General features: G+C 39.3%; 1 protein-coding gene across 2 annotated transcripts in view; it reads left to right on the top strand.

Annotated features, from left to right (window-relative positions):
• Window positions 1-14,543, top strand: part of REL (REL proto-oncogene, NF-kB subunit) — a 39,746-nt gene that overhangs the window by 14,499 nt on the left and 10,704 nt on the right. For both annotated transcript variants that reach the window (XM_080686057.1, XM_080686056.1), the window contains exon 4: window positions 6,625-6,716. In XM_080686057.1, coding sequence (XP_080542183.1) covers window positions 6,625-6,716 — 92 coding nt within the window. The remainder of the gene's footprint in view (window positions 1-6,624; window positions 6,717-14,543) is intronic.

Raw genomic sequence — 14,543 nt, 5'->3', positions numbered from 1 at the left:
GGTGCTGGCAGCCAGGGAAAGGAAGGCCCATTCTTGCATGAATCTTCGTGCATCGGGATTCTAGTTGAAATATATCTTTGTATGGAAAGATATTCACAATATGCTAGGTAAATAGGTTTAAAACAATATGTGAAAAATATTTTTATTTAAAGTAAATGTGTATGTATCCATGGTAGTATATACATTAAGGTATTAATAGTAGTTGTTTCTGGGTGGGTAAATTGTGGGGTTTCATTGTGGTTTTTTTTTAACTTGTTTTTACTTTATAATTCATTTTTTATAATGAACATGCATTGAGTTTGGGGGAAAATGAAACTAACAGGAAAAAACTAGTAGCTTCCTTAAATATTAGTAGTAACCATTTAGAAAATATATATTAGTAGTAGCCATTTAGAAAGTATACTTTAAAATAGTTTTCTTACAATGAGAACACAAAACATAAACTATCTAGTAATATAAACTTGGCAAGAAACATTTCCTATTTCTATTATTTGACCTCCCAACAGCATTTTTTAAAATAAATTTTTATTGTTCAGATTATTACAATTGTTCATCTTTTTCCCCCCCATAGCTCCCTCCACCCGGTTCCCACCCCACCCTCTGCCCTTACCTCCCCCACACTGTCCTCATCCATAGGTGTACGATTTTTGTCCAGTCTCTTCCCGCACCCCCCACACCTCTTTCCCCCAAGAATTGTCAGTCCACTCCCCTGATTCTATTATATTCAGTTTATTCTGTTCATTAGATTTTTTATTCACTTGATTTTTAGATTCACTTGTTGATATGTATTTGTTGTTCATAATTTTTATCTTTCCTTTTTATTCTTCTTCCTCTTCTTAAAGAATACCTTTCAGCATTTCATATAATCCTGGTTTGGCGGTGATGAACTCCTTTAGCTTTTTCTTATCTGTGAAGCTCTTTATCTGACCTTTAATTCTGAATGATAGCTTTGCTGGGTAGAGTAATCTTGGTTGTAGTTCTTGCTATTCATCACTTTGAATATTTCTTGCCACTCCCGTCTGGCCTGCATAGTTTCTGTTGAGAAATCAGCTGACAGTCGTATGGGTGCTCCCTTGTAGATAATTAACTGTTTTTCTCTTGCTGCTTTTAATATGCTCTCTTTGTCTTTTGCTCTTGGCATTTTAATTATGATGTGTCTTGGTGTGGTCCTCTTTGGATTCCTTTTGTTTGGGGTTCTGTGCGCTTCCTGGACTTGTAAGTCTATTTCTTTCACTGGGTGGGGAAAGTTTTCTGTCATTATTTCTTCCAATAGGTTTTCAGTATCTTGCTCTCTCTCTTCTTCTGGCACCCCCATAATTCTGATGTTTGTACACTTGAAGTTGTCCCAGAGGCTCCTTACACTATCTTCATATTTTTGGATTTTTTTCTTTTTGCTTTTCTGGTTGAGTGTTTTTTGCTCCTTTGTATTTCACATCTTTGACTTGATTCTTATGACCTTCTAGTCTGCTGTTGGATCTCTGTATATTATTTTTTATTTCAGTCAGTGTATGCTTAATTTCTAGTTGGTCCTTTTTCATATCATCGAGGGTCTCACTAAATATATCGGCCTTTTCTAGAAAATTCTTGAAAAACCTTATAACTGTGGTTTTGAACTCTATATCCAGTAGTTTGCTTTCCTCCATTTCTTTCATTTGTGATCTGTTTCTTTGTCTCCGCATTTTGGCTACTTCCCTGAGTTGATAGAGTGGCTTTGTGTGCTAGGTGTCCTATAGGGCCCAGTGGCTCAGCCTCCCCAGTTACCTGAGGTGGACACTCTTGGTGCACCCCTTTGTGGGCTGTGTGCACAGTCTTGTTGTAGTTAAGCCTTGATTGTTGTTGGTATCACTGGGAGGAATTGACCTCCAGGCCAGTTGGCTGTGAGGATCAGCTGTGTCTACGCTGGGAGAACTGTGCTGGAGACACCCTTATGAGACAAGACTTGCTTCAGTGGGGCTTTGGTGCTCACTGAGTCTGTTCACCTGAGTGTGTCCCTTATGGATCTGAGGAGTTGTAATCTGGATGGTCCTACTCTGACCACTGGGTACACTGGCTCTTGGATCTCCAAGGAGGTGCTAATTTAGCCTCTGCCTAAGGCCACCCAGCAGGAGCTATGGAGAGATCTGCAGATTCCTCTTCTTTGTTTGGAGGTGCCCAGATGAGGCCCAGCTGTGAAGCAGTGCAAGCTGCTGTTGGGCCTTGGGCCTTCTTTTGGATGCTCTGGGTCTCGCTGACTCAGCTGTAGTTTGTTAGGTAAGTTTAGAATTCAAAGGACCAGGCCATTCATATGCAAAAGCCTCTGCGCACAGCTTGGATGGGGTGTAGTCTCAGGGCGGAGCAAACAGCAATGGCTTCATGGGGCGGGATCTCAGGGCGGAGCAAACAGCAATGGCTTTCCATCGGCCCTGCCCTAAGAGGCCCCTGGGTCTCAGTGTCCCGTGGTAATTGCTGTAAGCACCTCTGAGAGAAAGCCGCCCTCCAGTTCCGCCCACTGCCAGACAGTCCAGTTTCTCCCTGTATGAGTCTGGGTCCCCTGAGTCTCGCTCGGAACTGGAGTTCAGAGCAGTCGGGAGCTTTTGTCTCCCTCCCGATTGAGAAAGCCAGCCGTGTCCTCAGTTGCCAGCCCTCTCCACGCGTGCGCCTCCGTACTTCTGCCTTCCGCAGTTCCTCTGAGTCTCAGTGTGCTTTTATCTTCCTTTCTAGTTGTAGAATTTCCACTCAGCCAGCCTTCCTGTGGTTCTGGATGATGTCCGTTTTGTCTTTTAGTTGTAATTTTGAAGTGGTTGTGCGAGGCAGCAGTTCAGGTGTTTACCTATGCCGCCATCTTGGTTTCTCCCCAACAGCATTTTACACTGTAGATCACTCCTTCCTAAACATTCTGATTCCTTGATTTGTGTGAGAACAGACTCTCCTGTTTTCCTACTTTTTGGACTATTCTTTCTTAATTTTACAGGCAGTTAAATTTTTGGACTACCTTAATTATACCCAATTATTCCCAATAGTGCCCTGTATGGCTGTTCTGCCTCTCCCCTCAATCCAGGATCCCATTAAGGATCACCCATTATATTTAGTTGTTATGCTTATTTAGTCTCCTTTAATTTAGAGCAGTTCCCAGCCTTTTTTCATCTTTCATGATGTTAACATTTTTGAAACGTCTAGGCTGTTTTGAAGATTGTTGTTCAATATGGATTAGTCTGAATGGTTGCTCATGATTATATCCATGTTCCCATGAATAGCATGAATAATATTTTCATGTTAATATGAAACATTTTGGACAAGGAATCTACAGAGGCGATGCTGTATTCTTCTCAAAATATCTCTTCAGGAGGCGTGATATTAGTTTTTCTCACCTGTGGTATTAAGTGGCATTCTACTGTAGAGAAAAGCTTTCCCATTTTACCCTTCCCCATATTAAAAAAAAAATAACACTATAGACCCATGGATTTTTATTTTCAGTGTATGGACATTATTTTCGTTTTCAAATTTACCCAGATTTGACCCCTTCAGACTGTTTTCACTGTCCTTTGGCCGTGGCCCCATCTTTCTTTGAGCACTTCTTTACTTCCTGACACAACAAAGTGTTCAAGACTGACTTCTCCTTTTCTTGCCACTGCCCTGAAATCAGCTCTCTTTTCTAAGGAGCCCTAGTTTTTTCAGTGGGGAATGTACTTAGTCTGATTGTCTTTTTGACATATTCTCTTAAATATCTCAAAAGAACCTCAAATAGAATACGCCTCACACCATACTCTTATATAATCATACCTCTTTCCTCTCAAAATCGGTCTCCTAATGTACCTTATCTAAGTCTGCAGTCGCCAATCGGTGGTCCGCGGACCATTGGTGGTCCGTGAAGTCCGAAAGATTGGCGACTGCTGATGTAAGTGGTTGCTATAAAAGCCCCAAACATAGTTGTCATCCTTGACACCTCTCACACAGGTGCACACGTTGAACTCACTGATGGGTACTTCCTAAAGAGTTCCTGAATCTGTCTCTCCACTTGTCTCAGTGACCTCCCCTCACTTCCGCACTACCGACGCTGTAGTCTAAATGTGAGCTGCGAAGTATAGCCTTCTGACTGCTCTTCTCCCATCAACTCTTTTTGTGTCCTTCACTTTAGCCAAAGCGATCTTTTAAAAAGAAATTTAAATAAATTTATTTATTCAGCGTGATCTTTTGTAATACAAGTCTGATGGTCACATCTCTGCTTAAAACATGTTAATGGCTTTATGTGACTCTTGGAATTAGGACAACATTCCTCATAAAGCCCACGTGACCTGCTTGTATTTCCAGCCTCTGTTCTGCTGTGTTCTCCTTGACCTCCGTGCTCCAGGCACAAGGCCTTCCTTTAGTTTCCGGGGCTCACAGTGCTCTCCTGTAGGCTCCTTTCTGCCTGAAGGCTCCTCACTCTCCTTTTCCCCTAGTTCATTTCTGTTTATAATAAGTATCACTTCTTACAAGAAGCCTGTCTGCCTTCCCTGAGTTGACCAATTCTTTCCCATCATAGAGCTCTCATGGCATCATGCACATCTCCTTTATAAAAATTGTCATGGTTTCAGTTTAGGGTTTTTGTGTGTGTGATTACTTAATGTCTGTCTGCTTCACTATACTAAAGGTTAGCAAATTTCTTCTGTAAAGGGCCAGATAGTAAATATTTAAGGCTTTGCAGGCCATATGGTCTCTGTGGCAACTTCTCAGCTCTGCTGGTGCTTCGTGAAAGCACCCCATAGACAGTACATCAGCAAATCCGTTGAGTTGTGCTCCAATAAAATTTTGCTTGAAAAAGCAGGCAGTGGGCCAGATTTGGTCCATGGACTGTAGTTGGCCATCCCCTGCACTAGATTCAGCTTCGTGAGGGGAAGGATTATGTACCCCCATTTTTCCCAGAGTTTTTGTTACATGGTAAGAACCCCAAAACTTATTGAATGACTATGAAGGAAGGAATGTATGATTCAAGTAATCTCTATGATCCTTGGTTTCCTCATGTAAGAATTTCAGGAATCTCTACCACTTGTAATCTGTGACTAGCAGTCAAATATGATTCAGATGAAACTAAATCAAGTAGTGTAAAAATATATTAAAGTGGAGGATTCTTTACAATCTTTTGTCAAAGAAAAAAAAATAAGCTAAGAATCTTTCAAAGAAGCAGAATACTTTTGAGGAAGAGGATTGTGGTTTCAGGGTTTCAAGAAAGGATTATGAATTCAAGACTCATTTTTTTTAGTTATTGGAGGCAGAGGAAAGAAATGTCAAGGATAGTTTAGGTGCTAACAACATCACAATGCGGTAAATGGGAAGAACACGAACAGCATGAGCCTGGAGAGGGGCATGCGGGCAGGCAGCCTCCTGTTGCAAGTGCACTGTGCAATTTGAACAAATAGGAATGTTATTATAATCAGTTTTGCTTCCTTATTTCACACCCACCCAACTTTAATGATGTCATGGTTTTTCCATGTGGGAACAAGTATGACTGGTGGTGGTAGGGGAGTTCCCCCAACCATCATCTGTAGTACATATGCAAATTAGTAATATTTGTAGCTATTGAGAAGTTTTCCATAAGTGATATTTTGAAACCTTTGTTAAATATTATTGTTAGTATCAAACATCTTTCTAATTAAAGAACACATTTCAGTGCTTTCTTATGATGACTGATTATTATAACTTCATATAATATGACATAAAGTATATTCCACTGCTACTAGCAATGTAGTCAGGGCTCGAATAACAAGTGTCTGTGGAGTGGAGTGTGCCAGGTGTGAGAGGACTCGCAGGCACCATAGCAAAGTGGAGAGCTTTCCATCAGCTTCAGCAAGATGTTTCTGTACCAGCCTACTCTCGCCAGACCTTTAAAAAGAAACCAGAAGTCAGACATTTGTATGCAATTACCTGATTTTTAAATGTTGGTAGTCTATGAACATTTTTTTTAATGTAGACAACACTTTTATGGGTTCAGCAAAATATACCTGTGGGCTTCAGCCTGTGGGCATCTTTTATAACTTTTACTTTACATTATCAAATATACAGATTTTATTTATTTGATCATGAATTTGGTTAGGATGTGAATTTTAGCTTTTTAAAAAAACATATATTTTTATTGATTATAGAGGAAGGGAGAGGGAGAGAGAGATGGAAACATCAATGATGAGAGAGAATCATTGATTGGCTGCCTCCTGCATGTCCCCCACTGGAAATCAAGCCCGCAACTCAGGCATATGCCCTTGACGGGAATCGAACCTGGGACCCTTTAGTCCACAGACAGACACTCTATCCACTGAGTCAAACCCGCTAGGGTTGAATTTTAGCTTTTTGATGTCACTTCCCTGTTAATCTTTACCTACTTGGGTGTATTTGACCTATGCATATTAGTAAGTTATAATTGTAAAATACTGTATGCAGCAGCTATATGGGATGTATGATTTTTCTTTTAACAGTTCTCTTAGAATATAACTCCACTGTTTTTAGCCTCACATCTTTATTATAGCAGTTGGAAATTTATAACATGCTTTATTATCATCATCTGACAGTATGAAGACTCTTCACTGTTGGATGGATGCTTAATACTTAGGATATTCTTTAGTGTTTATGTGTTTAACTATAATGCATTTTGACAGTTCTGTGTTTTCTTTCTAGTTTTCAAAATTTGGGTATTCGATGTGTAAAGAAAAAAGAAGTAAAAGAAGCTATTATTTCAAGAATAAGGGCAGGAATCAATCCTTTCAATGGTAAGTATGTTTGATATAATCATTTCTGTTATTTGGATATTGATTTATTTGTGTAAGTGATTTCTATTTGTATTTTAAACCTATGGTTAAAAGCTATCTTAAATTCTGTGTTCACTTTTCTACTTGTTGACTTCTATCTATGTCTGAATAATGAAGTATATTCAATATCTTTCAGTGTTAAAAAAAATTCTTAACGCTTTCTTATATCATTGGAGAATGCCATTTTTCTATAAGAAAACCTCAGAAATGTTCTTTTTCATTCTGGAACGTAAAGCTCTTTTTAATTCAAGTATCATTGACATACAATATATATTAGTTTCAGGAGTACAACATAGAGATTTGTCATTTATATACCTTATAAATGCAAGAAGTATAGTAACCATCTGTCACTGTACAAAGTTATTGAGTTATTATTGGTTATATTCACTGTGCTGTACTTTATATTCCCATGACTCACTTTATTATAACTCTAAGTTAGTACTGCTAATCCCCTTTACCTTTTTGCCTATCCCCACACCTCCCCACCCTCTGGCAGCTATCAGTTTGTTCTCTGTATGAATCTGTTTTGTTTGTTCATTTGTTTAGTTTTTTTCATTCCACAGATAAGTGAAATAATGTAGTATTTGTCTTTCTCTGACTTATTTTACTTAGCGTAGTACCCTCTAGGTCCACCTATGTTGTCACGCATAGCAAGATTTTATTCTTTATTCCGGCTGAGTAATATTCCATTGTATATGTATACTACATCTTCATTATCTGTTCATCTATTGATGGACACGTAGGCTGCTTCCATTATTGCACATAATGCTGCAATAAACATAGGACTGCATATATCTTTTTGAATTAGTGTTTTTAATTTTCTTTAGATAAATTCCAAGAAGTGGAATTGTTGGGTCTTTCTTTGTCTGTTGTTATAACTTTTGTTTTAAAGTCTATTTTGTCTGGTATAAGCATTGCTACCCTAGCTTTTTTTTTTTTGCTTTTTTTGTTTCCATTTTCATGAAATATCTTTTTCCATCCCTTTACTTTCAGTCTTTGTGTCTTTTGATCTAAAGTGACTCTCTTGGGTCTTGTTTTTTTATTCATTTAGATACCTTGTGTCTTTTAAATGGAACACTTAGTCCATTACATTTAGGTATATAGGTATTGCCATTTTAATTGTTTTCATACTAGCTTTATAAGTGGTTATATCTTTACTATATGTTTGCCTTTACTAATGAGATCTTTTTTTCTTTCAGTTTCTTATTTCTAGTTTTGGCCTTTTCTTTTTCACTTAAAGAATTCCTTTTGCCCTAGCTGATTTGGCTCAGTGGATAGAGCATTGGCCTGCGGACTGAAGGGTCCCAGGTTCGATTCTGGTCAAGGGCACATGCCTGGGTTGCGGGCTCGATCCCCAGTAGGGGTGTGCAGGAGGCAGCCAATCAATGATTCTCTCTCATCATTGATGTTTCTATCTCTCTCTCCCTCTCTGAAATCAATAAACATATATTAAAAAAAAAAAAAAAAGAATTCCTTTTAGCCCTTTAGCCGGTTTGGCTCAGTTAGAGTGTTGGCCCTCAGACTGAAGGGTCTCAGGTTTGATTCTGTTCAAGGGCACGTACCTCAGTTGCAGGCTTGATCCCCGACTTGGTCAGGGCACATGTGGGAGGCAACCAACCAATGTGTCTCTCCCCCTCCCTTCCACTCTCTCTAAAAATCAATGGAAAAAATATCCTTGGGTGAGAATAACAACAACAACAATTTTTTTAAAAAGAATTCTCTTGGACATTTCTTGTAATGCTGGTTTAATGGTGATGAACTCCTTAGCTTTTGCTTTTTAGGAACCTCTTTATCTCTTTCAATTCTGAATGATAATCTTGCTGGGTATTCTGGTTGTAGGTTTTCCCCTTTTGTCAACTATATTCCCTTGACTATGTCTTGCCAATCCCTTTGGCCTGCAAAGTTTGTATTGAAAAATAGCTCATAGTCTTATGGGCATTCCCTCATATGTATCTAGTTGTTTTTCTCTTTCTGCTTTTAAGATTTTTTTCTTTATCTTTAACTTTTAACATTTTAAATATGATGTGTCTTGATGTGGGTCTCTTTGGGTTCATTTTGTGTGGGGGACTCTATGCTGCCTAAGTTTGGATATCTGTTTCCTTTGCTGAGTTAGGGAAGTTTTCAGCCATTATTTCTTCAAATAGGTTTATTGTCCTTTTCCCTCTCTCTCTTCTCCTTCTGGGACTGCTATGACATTAGTGTTAGTACACTTGATGTTGTCCCTTAGGTCCCTCATTATTTTAAATTCTTTTTCTTTTTCAGTGATCAAGAATAAAGGTGATTTCCATTATCCTTTATTCTTGATCACTGATCAATTCTTCTGAATCATCTGATCTGCTGTTGATTTCCTCTAGTGTATTTTTGCATTTCACTTGTTACATTCTTCAGTTCTGATAGGTTCTTTTTTTTTACGGTTTTTATCTCAAGTTCTCACTGAGTCTATCCACTTGTCTAAAGAGTTTGAGGAGCCTCTTTAGGACTATTACTTCGAACTCTTCTCTAGGAGACAGCTTGCCTTTGTTTTGCTTAGTTGTTTTTCTGGAGTTTTTCTTGTTTTATTGTTTGGAACATATTCTTTTGTCTCTTCACTTTGCCTGTTTGTTTCTATGTATTAGATAGATCAGCTACATCTCCTGGTCTTGAAAAAGTGGCCTTACTTAGAGGGTGTCCTGTGGGGCCCAGTGGTAGAATTTTCCTTTGTCACCAGAGCCAGGTACTTCAGAGGTGTTCCCTGTATGAAATAGTGTGGCCTCCTGTTGTGGTTGGGCCACACTGGTAGGCAAGGCTGGTTCCTGGCCAGGGTGGCTATGTAGCTTTGCCACAACTGTTACGGGCGCACTGGTGTTCAGTACAGACTGTCAGTGTAGCTGCCTGCAAGACCCAGTCTCAACTGTTGCAGACACACTGCTGTGTGCTGGTGCCAACTAAGGCTGCCCGCCAGGTGTAGCAGGGAAGGAGTTGCTTTAGAGGGGTGCCAGCTTGGGTGGGTCATCAGGGAAATGCCAGGGTGGGATGAATAGTATTAGCATGCCCTGTCCAGTGTTCGTCAGTTGGTTGGGTGTTGTCCTGAGCACCGAATGGTTGCTGTTTGATTACTAGTCAGGGCACATGCCCAGGTTGCAGGCTCTATCCCCAGTGGAGTGTGCAAGAGGCAGCTGATTGATATTTTGCTCTCACATCAATGTTTCTCACCCTCTCCCTCTCTCTCTAAAAATCAATAAATATATTTTTTTGAAAAATATTGTTAGCAAGGTTAATGAAGAGTGTCAGAAATGGTTCTTGATAGTGTCAGAACAGCTAGGTAGGAGAATAAAGAAAGGGACAATTGGCGCCCACTAGCACTTCTGACTCGACAAAATTCCAACAGATGCCTGTCCCTCCAACACACACCCTAAAAGTAGTCAATGTGTCCCTTTCACACATGACCCAGGTGCTTTTCAAACTGCTGCCTCTGCACTGGGACTCAGAAGGAGCACAAGCTTGGTTTCTTCTCAGCCCTTTGGCTCTCCCAAATGTAAGCCCTGATGGTTTTCAAAGACAGATGTTATGAGGGCTCCTCTTCCTCTTGCAGGTTCCCCAGGCTGGGGCTCAGACCCCTCACTCTTTAGGGGGGGACCTCTGCTGATGTGATATCCCTCTCGCTTGTGGGCCACTGCATGGGAAGTGGTAATAGAGTGGATCCTAACTAGACTGAGTCTCTACCCCTCCTACCTCTCCATTTGGCTTTTTCTTTAGATCTGTAATTGTAGAAACTCTGTTCTGCTAGTCTTAGGTCATTCTAAGAGATAGCTGTTCTATATGTAGTAGGTGTAGTTTTGGTGTCAGTGAGAAGTGAGCCCGGATCTTCCTACTCCACCATCTTTAACTCAGAGCAGGAGCCTTGCCCTTGAATGCCGTGTAGTTTGTCCGTGAAATGTTATTTCTTAGAGTTAGTGCACTATCCATGCAACAAACGTGTCTCTGGATCCTCTCAGAAATGTTCTGATTCTTTTTGAATGTGGCCTTTCTTTTGCCACTTTAGCAGACAGTATACACTCTTCTTTCTGAATGTCGAATAGGCATTGTGTAAAGGTATTAGAGTGCATTTAACTCAAAGGCATATTGAACAGCGAAACTTAAAGCCCAATGTGGAAGAAGTTTAGAAATAGTGGAAACTATACAAAATATTTTCACAGCATATTTCTGTATATGGCTAGATATTTACTGTTTAATGGATTTTAATCACTGTATATTATTTTGCTAGATAAATGATACCAAGTTAAATGCTAGCATTCTACACCACAGTAGTCTCCTTATAAAGTCTTCAGCAGCTACTTAAATATGCATAATTGATGAATTGAACATCTATAACATTTTCAAAGCATAGATATCTTTGTCTTACTTAAGACATCCTTATTTTGTTGGTTTGTGTTTTTCCTGGATGAAAAAAAATTTAAGGGGATATGATGAAAATTTAAGGAATATTCTTATAGACAAATACTATATTTTTATAAGCCATAAGGTTTGTATCTCTTTTCTCTAGGCCTCTATTTAATATAATGTGGAAAGCAAAAGTCCCCTTCTTCCTTGTCAATCTTAACTCTCCAGAGGAAATCACTATTAAGTTTGATGTATATTTTTCTAGAATTTACTTTATACTTGTGTAGACATATATACACATAGTATTTTAAAATAAATGGAATCATGCTAATTGCCTGTTTTACTGCTTCTTTTCCCTGCACTTAGGAATATATCTTAAATATCTTTCTATATTAGTACTTATAAATCTATTTTAGTTTTTTTTTTTTTTAAATATATTTTATTGATATTTTACAGAGAGGAAGGGAGAGGGATAGAGAGCTAGAAACATCGATGAGAGAGAAACATCGATCAGCTGCCTCCTGCACACTCCCCACTGGGGATGTGCCCGCAACCACAGTACATGCCCTTGACCGGAATCGAACCTGGGACCCTTGAGTCCGCAGGCCGACGCTCTATCCACTGAGCCAAACCGGTTTCGGCCTATTTTAGTTTTTAACAGTATTCTGTTGTTTTGGTGGGTCATAATCTGTTTATCTAGACATCTATTAATGAACAGTTAGGTTATTGTTCATTTTATTAAAAAGACTTCACTGAATGTATACTTTGAATTCATGTGTGATATTTCCTTAGGATAAATTTTCAGAGATTTCTAGGTCAAGAGTATATTCATTTAAATTTTTGATTCATTATTGGAGACCAAACCTTTAAATAGGCTATCTCAATCTAGATGACGTATAAAACAGGGATAATGTGGTATAAAACAAGAAGATTATAAATAACAGCTACTATTAAGTACTTTTTATGTTATCAAGGAGTAAATGTTAAGTGCTTTATGTACACTCTTTTATTTAATCATTAATAACAGTACTGCTTCACAGAGAACATATCTATCTATAATAATATGAAAGCGTAATATTTTTAATTAGACTGGATGTCCTTTCAGACGTCCTTCCCTCCAGACAAAGCTACAGTGGGTGGAGGCCGTGGCAGAGGCCCTCAGCCGCCGCGGCAGGGGCCGGGGCCAAGGCCCTTGCACGAATTTCATCTGACAAAGGTTATGCTGAGTACTCAAAATAGCTGGTTAATCATCCATCTACAATAATCTATAATAATAAAAGCATAATATGCTAATTAGACCAGATGTCCTTCTGGACGTCCTTCCTTCCAGACAAAGCCGTAGTGGCCGGGGCCAAGGCCCTTGCACAAGTTTCATGCATCAGGCCTCTAGTAATTTATATTAAAGTCTCGGGTGTACAACCCAGGATTAGACTTTGGTTATGTACATTTCCAAAGTTGTGTAGCAAGTACAGGTGGCACAGCTTGAAGTCAAACCCAGATCTCCTGACTCTAGTGGAAAAGGCATTAAAAGGAAGATGCAGGAGTCAAGAGGCATGTGGGCCATCTGTGGAAGATCTTGGGTTTGGGAGGGAGAGGGTGTTGTTTATTTTTCAAATCCAGAACCAGGCATGATGTTAATTATAGATACTCATATAGCACTTAGAATAGTTCCTAGTACATAGTAAGTGCTTTACATTAAATAGGTTTAAATATTATGTAATATATATATAATTTTTTGTTGTTAATCCTTACCCAAGGATATTTTTCCCATTGATTTTCTTTTTGCTCTTTTTCTTTTTAAATGTTTTTATTGATTTTAGAGAGAGGAAGGGAGAGGGAAAGAGATAGAAACATCCATGAGAGAGAAACATTGATCAGCTGTCTCATGCATACCCCCTACTGGGGAACGAGCCCACAACCTGGGCATGTGCCCTGACTGGGAATTGATCTGGCAACCTCTTGGTATATGGGTCGACGTTCAACCACTAAGTCACAATGGCTGGGCTCCATTGAGTTTTACAGAGAGTAGAAGGGAGTGGGAAAGACAGAGAGAAACATCATGTGAGAGAGACACATTGATTGGCTGCCTCCCACATGCGCCCTGACCAAGTCAGGGATTGAGCCTGCAACTGAGGTACATGTTCTTGACCAGAATTGAACCTGAGACCCATCAGTCCTCAGGCTGATGCTCTAACCACTGAGCAAACCACTAGGGTAATATTATATTTTTAAAATAATTTTATATTTTTCAACTACAGTTGACATACAATGTTATATTAGTTTTAGGTGTACAACCCAGTGATTAGACATTATAATACTCATTTGGTGGTGATGAACTCCTTTAGTTTTTTCTTGTCTAGGAAATCAGCTGGCAGTCTTATGGGAGCTCCCTTTTACTAGAGACCTAACTGCTTTTCTCTTACCGTTTTTAAGATTCTCTCTTTGTCTTTAAAATTTGGCATTTCAATTATAATATGTCTTGGTGTAGGCCTCTTTGGGTTCATCTTGTTTGGGACTCTCTGAGCTTCCTAAGCTTGTATGTTTATTTCCTTCCCCAGTTTAGGGAAGTTTGCTGTCATATTTTCAAATATATCTTCAATTTTTTGCTCTCTCTCTTCTCTTTCTGGCACCCCCAGGATGTACATGTTGGTACACTTGAAGTTGTCCCAGAGGCTTCTTATGCAGTCCTCATTTTTTAAATTCTTTTTTCTTTTTGCTCTTCTGTTTGGATATTTTCTGCTTCCTTATCCTCCAAATCTCTGATATGATCCTCTGCTTCATCTGCTCTACTGTTGATTCCCTATCATGTATTCATTTCAGTTAATGTATTTGTCATTTCTTACTAGTTCTTTTTTATGTTTCCTAGTTCCATTTTTATGTTTCCTGTCTCTTTGTTGATGTTCTCTGCTGTTGTCAAAGTTCTTCTGCTCTTCCCCTAAATTCATTGAGCATCCTTATTACCAGTGTCTTAAACTCTACAACTTGTAGATTGCTTCTCTCCATTTTGTTTAGTTCTTTTTCTGGAGTTATGTTCTGTTCTTTCATTTGGGACATGTTTCTTTGTCTTCTCATTTTGGCAGCCTCCCTGTATTTGTTTTTATGTATTAGATAGAGCTGCTACATCTCCCGGGCTTAGTAGTATGGTCTTATGTAGTAGTTGTCCTGTAGGGTCAAGTGGCATATCCTCTCTGTTCACCCAAGCTGGACACTCCAGGTGTACCCCCTTTTGGGCTGTGTATACCCTCCTGTTGTAGTTGAGCCTTGATTGCTGTTGGCACATCAATGGGAGGGATTTACCCCCAGGCTGAATAGCTAAAAGGACTGGCTTTAGCCACGTGAAAGATCAGTTTTGCAGAGGCCCACTCAACAGAGCAAGACTTACTTCAATGGGGCTCTGGTGCCCACTGAGTCTGCCCCGTGAGTGTGTGC

The sequence above is a fragment of the Plecotus auritus genome (genome assembly GCF_963455305.1).
Source record: "Plecotus auritus genome assembly, chromosome: 8".
In the NCBI taxonomy this organism is placed as follows: Eukaryota; Metazoa; Chordata; class Mammalia; order Chiroptera; family Vespertilionidae; genus Plecotus; species Plecotus auritus.
The sequence above is the reverse complement of the archived record's forward strand: the minus strand, read 5'-3'. Positions and strand labels throughout refer to the sequence as shown.